We start from the raw sequence: 12193 nt of genomic DNA, 5'->3' as shown, positions 1-12193 counted from the left end.
AGCCGGTGGTAACTTGTGGAATAGACACCGGCTGGAATGTAGTTTTAACCAATCAGCATTCAGGATTAGACCCACCTGTTGTATAATGATTCATAATCACTTCTCTAAGGGGTGGGAGGTCAGGCATGACTCATTTTGTATTGGGAACAATTCATGCCTAAAATAAATAGAAAGACTGATTAGGATATGAAATCTCTTTTGTAATAGACATAATCATAGATTCACTCGTTTGCCTCTTCCTGAAACATTATTGTGTTAGAGGCCTATAGTCATATTTGTTTGACGCTCAAAGGCTCATCAACAAAGTTAGATTTAGTATGCAACTAATTTCTTTACCTTTACCCATGTTATAGGTGAGCTCCTACGGCGGTAAGCTGAAGTACACCATCTCCTACGTAGCAGGACAGAGAGGAACAGCCATCGAGGACCCTGACATTCAGATTATTGTAAGTAGCTTATGCAGCAAAGTTACCAACTTCATTCACTTTCATGTTCTATTGCTGCATCCATACAAACAGTAACACACTCCATCCCATAAGTTATCAACTGAAATCACTTCCACGTATTGTGGTTGCATCCATTCACCTGTCATTGATTGTTTCTCCTTTTCATTGATGCCCACAGGGAAATGACATCACGCTGGTGGCTCGTCAGCCATGGCAGAGGGGACAGGGGACAAGAGAGTCCCGCCAGTTTGAGGTTGTCTTCAGAGAGGTCAGTGTTCTACAGTAGTACAGATTACCTACATTTTATCATTTCAATTCAATAGAACTTTGTTTTCCCCAAACGGCAATTTGATTGCAACCTTTACCATCCATTCCTCATTGACACAGGTCACCCTAGAATCCTAGTAATAGCATAGTATTAACCTAACTCTGCTCTCTTTCTCCTGTAGGAGAACTGGCGTCGTCCAGACGGCATGCCTGCCACTCGGGAGCACCTGATGATGGTGCTGGCTGACCTGGATGACATCCTGGTGCGGGCCTCCTACTACACAGAGATGAGGTCCTCCAGCATCTCCGAGGTCAGCATGGAGGTGGCCGTGCCCAACTACAGCGGCCTTGCTCAGGCTCTAGAGGTGGAGCAGTGCAGCTGCCCGACTGCCTACCAGGGACTCTCCTGTCAGGTAAGAGGAGCTCTCTCTCTCTCTCTCTCTCTCTCTCTCTCTCTCTCTCTCTCTCTCTCTCTCTCTCTCTCTCTCTCTCTCTCTCACTCTGCCACAGGTGGCAATATTGACAAATGACCCTCTTAAATCGTATGGTTATGTACATTTGAACACTCAACAGTGTTTACTCCCGGAGAAAGCATGTTTAAGAGAGGACCAGGCTCTATGTCCGGAAACCCACCCTTAGCGTGTCAAGTCCATGTGATGTTGTGTGATGAAAGTTATACCTCCTCTCCCCCAGGACTGTGCTCCTGGCTACACCAGAACCGGAGGTGGGCTGTACCTGGGCCACTGTGAGCTGTGTGAGTGCAACGGGCACTCTGACTCCTGCCACTCAGAGACTGGCATCTGCACGGTATGCAGCCCGGGGAATCTCTTTATGGCAGATGTTTTCAGAAATGTCTCACTTTTTTTGATTTAACCTTAATTTATCTAGGTTAGTCTCGTTGAGACGTCTTTTTAGAGGCCTTGTAGAAGATAGCGGTTGTTTTGAAATCAGTACATTGAATAACATCTGTGTGTCTGCTCTCCCCCACCCCCAGAGCTGCCTCCACAACACCCAGGGAGAAATGTGTGAGCAGTGTGCCCCGGGCTTCTTTGGGGACCCCACCGCTGGAACCCCAGAGGACTGCCAGCCCTGTGCCTGCCCCCACACAGACCCTGACAACCAGTGAGTAGGCTATGTACATTACAGCAAAGGGCTGTTACACACATAGACGTGCACATAAACGCACACACTAACACTCGCACGGACTTTTATCTTGTGTTGCATTTTAAATGGTCTCATTCATATCTCTTACCTCTCATATCTTTTAAATCAAATCAAATTGTATTGGTCACATACACATGGTTAGCAGATGTTAATACGAGTGTAGCGAAATGCTTGTGCTTCTAGTTCCAACAGTGCAGTAATATCTAACAAGTAATCTAACAATTTCCCAACAATTACCTAATACACACACATCTAAAGGGGTGAATGAGAATATGTACATATAAATATATGGATAAGCGATGGCCGACCGGCACAGGCAAGGTGCAATAGATGGTATAAAATACAGTATATACATGTGATATGAGTAATGTAAGATATGTAAACATTATTTAAGGTGGCATTGTTTAAAGTGACTAGTGATCAATTTATTAAAGTGTCCAGTGATTGGGTCTCAATGTAGGCAGCAGCCTCTCTGAGTTAGTGATTGCTGTTTAGCAGTCTCATGGCCTTGAGATAGAAGCTGTTTTTCAGTCTCTCTGTCCCAGCTTTGATGCACCTGACCTCGCCTTCTGGATGGTAACAGTGTGAGCTGTTCTTATGCACAACACAATGTGCAGTGCCTGCATACAGCCCTTAGCCGTGGTATATTGGCCATATACGACAAAACCTTGATGTGCCTTATAGCTATTATAAACTGTTTACCAACACAATTAGAAATAAATGTTTTGTCATACCAGTGCTATACGGTCTGATATACCACAGCTGTCAGCCAATCAGCATTCAGGGCTCGAACCACCCAGTTTATAATGCTGAATTAAGTATTCTGTACTTCATCTTTCTTCTCTGTGTATGTTCCAGGTTCTCCCCTACCTGTGAAAGCCTGGGTAACGGTGGTTATCAGTGCACTGCCTGCCAGCCTGGATACACTGGCCAATACTGTGAACGGTAAGCTGACTCAACTCTACTTTACCTGTCTATTCTAGCCTGGTCCCAGATCTGTTTGTGCTGTCCTGTTGACTCCTGTGGTCATTGTCATGCTAAGTGATCATAGGAGTTGACCATACAGCAGAGACAGAGCTAGGACCAGGCTGCTCTATTCAGACTAACTTTTCAATGTCCTCTCTATGGCATTCCACCACTGTCTGTAATTCTGTCGTCACATTGACTCGTTATAATTTTGTTTTTTCACAGCTGTGCACCTGGATATGTTGGAAATCCACAGGACAGGATTAAGTGTCGTCCATTCAACAGTAAGTGAATGCAGTCAGCAAAAGAGCTGCACAGAAATGTATTTTCCCCATACTTGGTCAGGTCTCCCCTGGGAAAAAGGTATTTTGGACCCAATGTCAGGTAAAATAGTAAAATAAACAAAATTAAATACTCTACTTTAACAGTAAGAGTTGCTCTCTGTGATCCTTGCCAACTAACATTTGACCCTTAACCTCTGACACAGCAGTGGCAGCCTCTCTGGTGGTGAAGGTGTACCCTGAGAGGGTGTTGGTGGCCCAGGGCAGCCCTGTGACCCTGCGGTGCCAGGTGACCGGCGCTCCACCCCACTACTACTACTGGTCCAGGGAGGACGGAAAGCCCGTCACCAACAGCGCCAACAGACGCGGACAAGGTAAAGTATACAGATCAGGTCTGGGTAGTGGGGTGTGAGACATAGCCTAGTATAAGAGCAATACATACACTGATGTAGTGTTATATAGTTGTACCTACAGTACCTACAGTATACACTTCTCAGTAAATACCTTATACTGGTGAAACATCCAGTACTAACTTTAGTAGAGAGCCTATTGAGTCCATTCCCCATGTTAATGTAAAGTTCTTCTGCAGTTGAAGTTGAAGTTTACATACACCTTAGCCTTTACATACACCTGTTTACATACACATTCAAACTCAGTTTTTCACAATTCCTGACATTTAATCCTAGTAAAAATGCCCTGTTTTAGGTCAGTTAGGATCACCACTTTATTTAAAGAATGTGAAATGTCAGAATAATAGTAGAGAGAATGATTGATTTCAGCTTTTATTTCTTTCATCACATTCCCAGTGGGTCAGAGGTGTAAAGGGTGCGTGTTGGTGGCAGGGAAGTCAGGCCCAGGAGAACCAACTTGGTATAAACAGTCGTTTAATAAGCGCTGATAAAACTCCAAAAACCAAAATGTACAAAATAACAAAAGTGGGAACAAAACCCGTCACACACCAACACATAACTTACACATCACATACAATCACACAATCTCCGACAAGGACATGAGGGTTAAATACACAACATGTAATTGATGGGATTGGAACCAGGTGTGAAGGAAGACAAGACAAAACCAATGGAAAATAGAAGCCTTCCACAAGCTTCCCACAATAAGTTGGGTGAATTTTGGCCCATTCCTCCTGACAGAGCTGGTGTAACTTAGACAGGTTTGTGGGCCTCCATGCTCACACACACTTTTTCAGTTCTGCCCACAAATTTTCTATAGGATTGAGGTCAGGGCTTTGTGATGGCCACTCCAATACCTTGAGTTTGTTGTCCTTAAGCCATTTTGCCACAAGTTTGGAAGTATGCTTTGTGTCATTGTCCATTTGGAAGACCCATTTGCGACCAAGCTGTAACTTCCTGACTGATGTCTTGAGATGCTGCTTCAATATATCCACATCATTTTCCATCCTCATGATGCCATCTGTTAAGTGCACCAGTTACGGTTTTCTTCCGTCGAAGGAGAGGCGGACCAAAATGCAGCGTGGTAATATTGATACATGTTTAATAAAAGAATAAACACGAACAATGCAAAACAATAAACGTAACGTGAAAACCTAGACAGCCTATCTGGTGCAAACAAACACAGAGACAGGAACAATCACCCACGAAACACTCAAAGAATATGGCTGCCTAAATATGGTTCCCAATCAGAGACAACGATAAACACCTGCCTCTGATTGAGAACCACTTCAGGCAACCATAGACTTTCCTAGAAAACCCCACTATACCACAATCCCAATACCTACAAAAAAAAACAAGACAAAACCAAAAGAAAAAAGAAAACACAAAATACTAAGACCAGGGCGTGACATGTATTTTTGTTTCATCAGACCAGAGGACATTTCTCCAAAAATCTTTGTCCCAATGTGCAGATGCAAACCGTAGTCTGGATTTTTTATGGCGGTTTTGGAGCAATGGCTTCTTCGTTGCTGAGCGGCCTTTCAGGTTATGTCGATATAGGACTTGTTTTACTCTGGATATAGATACTTTTAAAACGAGTTTTCATGATTCCAACATAAGTGTATGTAAACTTCCGACTTCAACTGTATATTCCTACCTGTTCTTTCAGGAGAGGAGCTGCATATCCCCAGTGTTCAACCCAGTGACGCAGGCATCTACGTCTGTACCTGCAGAGACCAACGCAACACCAACAGGAGCCGCGCTGAGATCATCGTCACAAGTACTACTTGTTAAATCATAAAACAGTTACTGAATGCACAAACATATTGAATTTCTAATTAATTTTGTGATTATTTTATCAGTGATCTTAGTCAGTTGTTGAATAGTTAGACTGGTTTGAACTTATAAGCTTTTTTTTGTTTGTTTTTTTGGCTCCAGCTAAATGTGGTCAAAGCTGAGATACAGTAAGTAATACATTTTTGGGGCTTTTAAATGTTTACTGAATGGTTTCTGTCTCCAGCTGTCTTATCCAAACCCATTGAAGTGACCATTGAGGAGCCCAAAGCACATAGCGTCACAGTTGGAGCAACAGTCAGCTTCATTTGCACAGCCAAGAGCAAGGTAAAACTGGCTTCCAACATGGAGACATTAACACAATCAATTATATTTATTTGGATATATCTTGGCTGGTTGGCATTATGCTTAATAAATTTGGCCATGAGAGAAAATGGTAGAAAACCATATTATTAGCATATTATTATACAATTGTCCCCCTTTTATTGTCCCCTCTGTTGCATTGCTTTCTCTCTTACTTGTGTTTACTTCACATCTTGTACCCATCTGTCCCCTCCCCTCCCAGTCTCCAGCCTACACCCTGGTGTGGACCCGGCGGGGTAATGGCAAGCTGCCTAACAGAGCCATGGACTTCAACGGCATCCTGACCATCCAGAACGTCCAGCCTGAGGACGCTGGCATCTACGTGTGTACAGGCTCTAACATGTTTGCCATGGACGAGGGCACTGCCGTCCTCTACGTGCCAGGTTTGTGATCCCAGACAGATGCCATCATACTGTTAGCCATCAGCCTCTTTACACCACCCTACAAGCTCTATTCCTCTCCTCAGCCCTTCCTTGAATGGCGCATGCCCCTGCTTGCTTTGGCTTTGCCTCCGTCCCCCTATATAATGCACTGCGTTAAATGTGTTTATCTGTTCGCACCCTAGCTTCTGGCAAACAGCATAACCCCTGTCACTCTGACTCCCAACCCCCACTTTTCTAAATTCAGACAACCTCTCTCATGTCAAACCCCGTGTTAGGTTCTAATTCTTTATTCTGATGTTTATTCTGCCCGGAGGATCAATACAGCTGCATTAGACAAAAACATTTTCACACAAGCACTGATGTTTGACTGTTCCTCATAGGCTGAGTCTCCTCCTACCCATCTGTACAAACATCGTTCTTTACGGTGACCTGACCTGACCTGACCTCAACATCACTAATCCATGGCTCTCTCCCCTTATTAATGCCTGACACATGTAATCGCTTCCCTGCACTCAACACATTTCAAGCTTAATTGCACACACTATATGTCTTCCTCCTATAACCCTTATAGGAGGACACCACACTTTTGGTGTAGACCCTCTAAACCTCAGCACTCCATCAGTGACGTTAATAAGTATATTTCCTATTCTCAGAACCCAACACCTTCAAATCTCTCCCTACGCTACTTGTTTCCCTATTTCTGATGTTTGTGTCTCTGTCTTTCTAACAATGATTTGTCCGTCTTACTCTGTGTAAAATCTTTATGGATCCAGGGGCAATGTACAGCTTGTGGATATTATAATTATTTTTATTATGAACAATAATTAAAAGGGCCATAATTGTAAGATATGTGTATGGTTTGTCCAATAAATCATAGCACACAGTAGTCCTCAATGCTACCAAAGCCCAAAGATAATGCCCACTCAAGAGTTTCAAGTAGTTTTAGTTACTATGCACTGTCACTACTCCCAATGGATTTATCAAAGAAGGTTGTCTTGCCCAGTGGCATATAGTTGATTTATTTTCTAGTTACTTCTTGGTTTAATACTCAGTGATGACTGACCAATCCTTTGATTGGGTGTCTGTTACCATCTGTGATCTCTAGCTGTTGCTGTCTTCACTGTGGGTTAATGTAATCAGTGGTGGTGGTGGTGGTCTGGTAACTTTTCAATCACTTCTACACTAGTTTCTGCCTATTTCCTTACTAGCAGGGTGTTGGTTATTTGGTATCTTTCCTGAAGTCTGTAACCCTGGCTGGGACTGGTGGTGGTTTCTCCTTGAGCTGTAGTGGTTGATGAGGTACATGGATGACAAGATAGGTGCTTAGTGACTGACTGGGAGGTACCAACATTCAGAAAGGACTTCAGCCTATCACCACCGAGGCATAAATGTACTTACAGTATAGTAAAAAGGACTGTACTGAGTCTACTTACCCAATCACAGTCCCAATCTCAACCCCCTCTCGAGGGTGATGTGAGGATCACATAGGAACAGAAGCAATCCCACTCTGTATAAAAACCAGATCCTTTGTTTCTTTCCTGATTGTTTTGATGAATGTTAATGTTGACAATGGTGCTATCAGCCTTGTAGCAGAAGATACCTGTGGTTGAACTTTAAACTTTAGGTTAATAGTATATCTATCTATGGCTGCTTTTATTGTCTGTTATCTGGATGGGAGTAGTAAGAGGGTCCAAGGCATTGCATTGCCAATTGTAAGGCGTCTTGTTTTGCATCGTACTATCCAGTAAGTGTTAATTAGACTCAAAGGAAATGTGTTGAAGATTTGACTTGAAATGTGAAAGATCATTGAGACTAGTTTGATTTCAAGGCTTTCGTAAATCACCGTATGGCACACGTGTTGTATCAACATTTTTATTGCAGTTCAACATTTTAATATTTTTAAAATCAAGGGCCAATCATGTTTTTTTAATTGATTCACTTTTTTAAACCTAAATGTTATCCAAACATAATATATCAAATTTGATCAAAGTTAAATAACTGCATACTTAGATTTATATAGCGATATATTAGTTTGTTTCTTGGCTAGTAATTGATTTGAGAGAACAGGCAGTACTCATCCATTTACTTACATGATAAAAGCATGGTTTACATTTATTTTGAGAACAGATCAAATTTTATAATAAATTTCAATATTTTGTCTTTGCATTTTTATGTTTTAAATGTTTGTCATCAAACATTTGTTAAATATATTTTGTTGTTGTTGATATACTGTATCTTATTAAGAGACAAAAGAGAGATTCGTTGGCTGAAATATGCCAATTCAAATCTCGCTAGTGGGCCGATAGAGACAGAATGCGCAATCCACAGACCGTTTGAGATGCCTCATCATGCTACTATGTTATTTTAGTTGGAACTTTTCATTTAAACTTTTATAACTATTGTTATACACTGTATTTAAATCATCTAGATGTCCAAAGGTGCTGTTTCAAAGAGATTGTACTTTACACTACACTATGTACTGATTAGATTGAAATACCTAACTGATGTAACATACAAATATCACACTGTATTTTATTTATCTTAACTGTGAAAATGTTTGTGAAAAAGATCAATTTGATTAAAGTAGTGATAGAGACCAAAGATATGACAGAGTCATGTGGAGTGAGATTTCAATGGAACAGAAGATATTACCTCCCTCAGGGTACAAGGCACCAGACCTTCGTACACAATTTATTTTGGATGTATTGTAAATCAACTAATTTGGTGTTGATGTAATGGCATTAATGACTATCAGACCCTTCTTCACTATGACCTACTTGTCAAGGATAAGCCAACCCACCATTGTTTAAACCACAAGCTGTATATGGTTGAAAATATTAAAGAGAACCATTCTTGAGAACTGTTAAAAAAAAAAATTGAATGGTTCAATCAATGGAAGTAAAGTTTTTACAACTAGTTTGTAAAACTACTAACCTGCATGCTCTGTATGTGGCTCTCAGTTCTCTTTGTGCTTGTTTGTACCGTTTTCATTGTTGTGTTCTTGTCTCATTGTGTTCTGTGCATGTTTGTGAAGTAGAACTAGTTGACTTTAAATCCAAAGGTTCTCTCGCTGAGTAGACACATTCACTGTTACACCAGAAAATGACCAGAGTTCATATCAGTAACGCATTTTATACAGAAGAGAAGATATTTAAACACAGCACTGTATGTTGTATGAACACAATGACACAATCTCCAAGGTGATATGCCCTTAATCTTAACCAGTATCCACAGAACCATATCCCAGAAATCACACAATTACTAACATTGTATCCAAGGGTAAGTATGTGATGATTGTGAATATAAAACTATGAATGCAATAGCACCATCTATGACCATCATAAAAAATACACCTCTTACTCTTTAGCCTGCATGGCATGTAATGTCTGGATCAGAGGACCTCAATATCACGTGTCTCTAAATCCCAGAAAATTGACAGAGCTCTTTGAAGACATGGGCTAGTGTTCTAAATAGCCCAATTATATTTCCTGATCTGAATTGGAGAAACGATGTGAATACTTTGAATACATGATGGGAAAGGTGGCGCCTATTGCGTTCAAGTTATGTTATGTTCCTTGCCGATCATTCCGCTGTTGTATTGTTGTGGTTTGTGCATTTTGGAAATCGCTGGCATAAGAAACACCAGGCAGTACTTGGATGGACCACAGCATTCTGAGTACTGATTGAGCCACAGACTCAGTGGGAGGTGCATTGGATGATGATTCCAATGCCAGTGTTCCATCATTGCCATGGAGACTCACCTGTCAGTTTGCCTGTCCTGTCCTGTCCTTCCTTCCTCCTTTCCCCATTTCCAGAGGCCTCACAGACTCCGACGTTTTACACAGCCTATGAAATGTTTGAAGGACATAGAAAGCGTAAGTGGGCATGGCATGGCCACACCTCTCCACCACACCTCCACCTCATCCCTGGAGGGCTCCTCCCTCTCTCTGTCACGCATGCATTCATCTACCTTTGCCTTCAGCATGGATGTGGTGGTCTGGTAATGCCCATGTACAATCAACCATAGGTATTACATACAGTTCACACTTCACATAAGGTTCTAGGGTTATAGGGTTATATGGTTATATGGTTAACTGAACTATCAACGTACTATAGGTTAGAATGCATCTGCAGAGGTATTCATTCAAATGTAAAGATGCAATTCTTATTGCTTGCTCTGCATTTTGTCTCCTCAAACATACAGTATATGAATAGACAATTCTCTTGATAACATATGTTGACATAGTATCATGATAATACAGTTGAAGTCGGAAGTTTACATACACTTAGGTTGGAGTCATTAAAACTTGTTTTTCAACCACCCCACAAATATCTTGGCAAGTCGGTTAGGACATCTACTTTGTGCATGACACAAGTCATTTTTCCAACAATTGTTTACAGACAGAATATTTCACGTATAATTCACTGTATCAAAATTCCAGTGGGTCAGAAGTTTACATACACGAAGTTGACTGTGCCTTTAAACAGCTTGGAAAATTCCAGAAAATTATGTCATGGCTTTAGAAGCCTCTGATAGGCTAATTTACATAATTTGAGTCAATTGGAGATGTACCTCCAAGCAACATTAGTCAATGGGTCTTCCAAATGGACAATGAGCATACTTCCAAAGTTGTGGCAAAATGGCTTAAGGACAACAAAGTCAAGGTATTGGAGTGGCCATCATAAAGCACTGATCTCAATCCTGTAGAAAATATGTGGGCAGAACTGAAAAAGCGTGTGCGAGCAAGGAGGCCTATAAACCTGACTCAGTTACACCAGCTCTGTCAGGAGAAACGGGACAAAATTCACCCAACTTATTGTGGGAAGCTTGTGGAAGGCTACCCGAAACGTTTGACCCAAGTTAAACAATTTAAAGGCAATGCTACCAAATACTAATTGAGTGTATGTAAACTTCAGACCCACTGGGAATGTGATGAAAGAAATAAAAGCTGAAATAAATCATTCTCTCATTATTCTGTCATTTCACATTCTTAAAATATTGGTAATCCTAATTGACCTAAAAACAGGGCATTCTTACTAGGATTAAATGTCAGGAATTGTGAAAAACTGAGTTTAAATGTATTTAGCTAAGGTGTATGTAAACTTCCGACTTCAACTGTATATGTTCATAATACTCTTGACACCATTTAGACTTTAGTTATGATAATACAGAATAGATTGTACATGAGCATTACTAGGTCTTGCCTGGCTCGTCTGGCTACTTATGGTATGGGTCCACTGGTGCAGGTGCAGGTGCATGCTCATTCATGTGGGAAGCTCCTCTCGAATGTTGAGTCATCATCTCAGGTCCCCTCCGGTTTTCCATCTGCACAAAACATTCACACTCACTTTTTTAACACCACACTAGTGTACGACAACAACTAATGCACATTTTAGTACAGTCATCTGACCGATATCAGATCTCCATCTGTATGTTATAACCTCAAGTATCTGATGTATTTAGAGAGAAAATGACATACTAAATATGACATTCTGTCTTATTATTCTATCGAGACTTGAGTAGTTAGCTTGTTCTCTTCCAATCAGCACTCAACACAGAGGAGACACCACCCACACTTTCTCCATCTGCATTCTGCTTGACAGTCCCACACAGGGACACACACTGGTCTGGAATAGCTGTCATTGTGTGCTTCAAACATCATGCTGTGCCTCATACACCACATCACGATCATGGCTGTTAGCTCTCTGGAGCCCAGGGGGAGAACTATCTGCCATTCCTCTCATCATGCTCACCTCCCCCTCGACAGATATCATCCTTCAACCGTCCATCACAGTGAATGTTTCAATAAGGTATACTGTATACTTAATGGCCTGTTGTAACCTCACCACCTACTTACTGAAGTTCTCTATTCTACATTACTAATTTCACACAGTTCAGACAATATTGAGACAAATCATTAGATCAATTTGAGAAAGTGTACTAGTCAGTGCCCAGCCTCTCAGAAAACAAAGATGATGAAATATAGTCAGTCTCTCTCAGGTCAGTGAGTCCCAGACCCAGACCAGGGCTTATCTCGGAGCTTAGATAGCCTTATAGTCCACCCTGGACGCTGAAAGGGGGCTTTATTTTGCTCTGTCGCCCTGGGATCAGATGGGAT

General features: G+C 41.4%; 1 protein-coding gene across 17 annotated transcripts in view; it reads left to right on the top strand.

Annotated features, from left to right (window-relative positions):
- The window catches only part of hspg2 (heparan sulfate proteoglycan 2), a 200218-nt gene that overhangs the window by 148800 nt on the left and 39225 nt on the right, over positions 1-12193 (top strand). For 16 of the 17 annotated variants that reach the window (XM_036988585.1, XM_036988594.1, XM_036988584.1 and 13 more), the window contains 12 exons: positions 354-446; positions 625-714; positions 896-1126; positions 1407-1520; positions 1708-1835; positions 2736-2822; positions 3069-3127; positions 3331-3498; positions 5204-5314; positions 5555-5655; positions 5894-6074; positions 9890-9949. In XM_036988585.1, coding sequence (XP_036844480.1) covers positions 354-446; positions 625-714; positions 896-1126; positions 1407-1520; positions 1708-1835; positions 2736-2822; positions 3069-3127; positions 3331-3498; positions 5204-5314; positions 5555-5655; positions 5894-6074; positions 9890-9949 — 1423 coding nt within the window. The remainder of the gene's footprint in view (positions 1-353; positions 447-624; positions 715-895; positions 1127-1406; positions 1521-1707; positions 1836-2735; positions 2823-3068; positions 3128-3330; positions 3499-5203; positions 5315-5554; positions 5656-5893; positions 6075-9889; positions 9950-12193) is intronic. The other variant, XM_036988589.1, reaches the window with a different exon arrangement.

This window comes from Oncorhynchus mykiss, chromosome 9 (assembly GCF_013265735.2).
Source record: "Oncorhynchus mykiss isolate Arlee chromosome 9, USDA_OmykA_1.1, whole genome shotgun sequence".
In the NCBI taxonomy this organism is placed as follows: Eukaryota; Metazoa; Chordata; class Actinopteri; order Salmoniformes; family Salmonidae; genus Oncorhynchus; species Oncorhynchus mykiss.
Note: the sequence above shows the minus strand (reverse complement) of the source record. Positions and strands in the feature narration are given on the sequence as shown.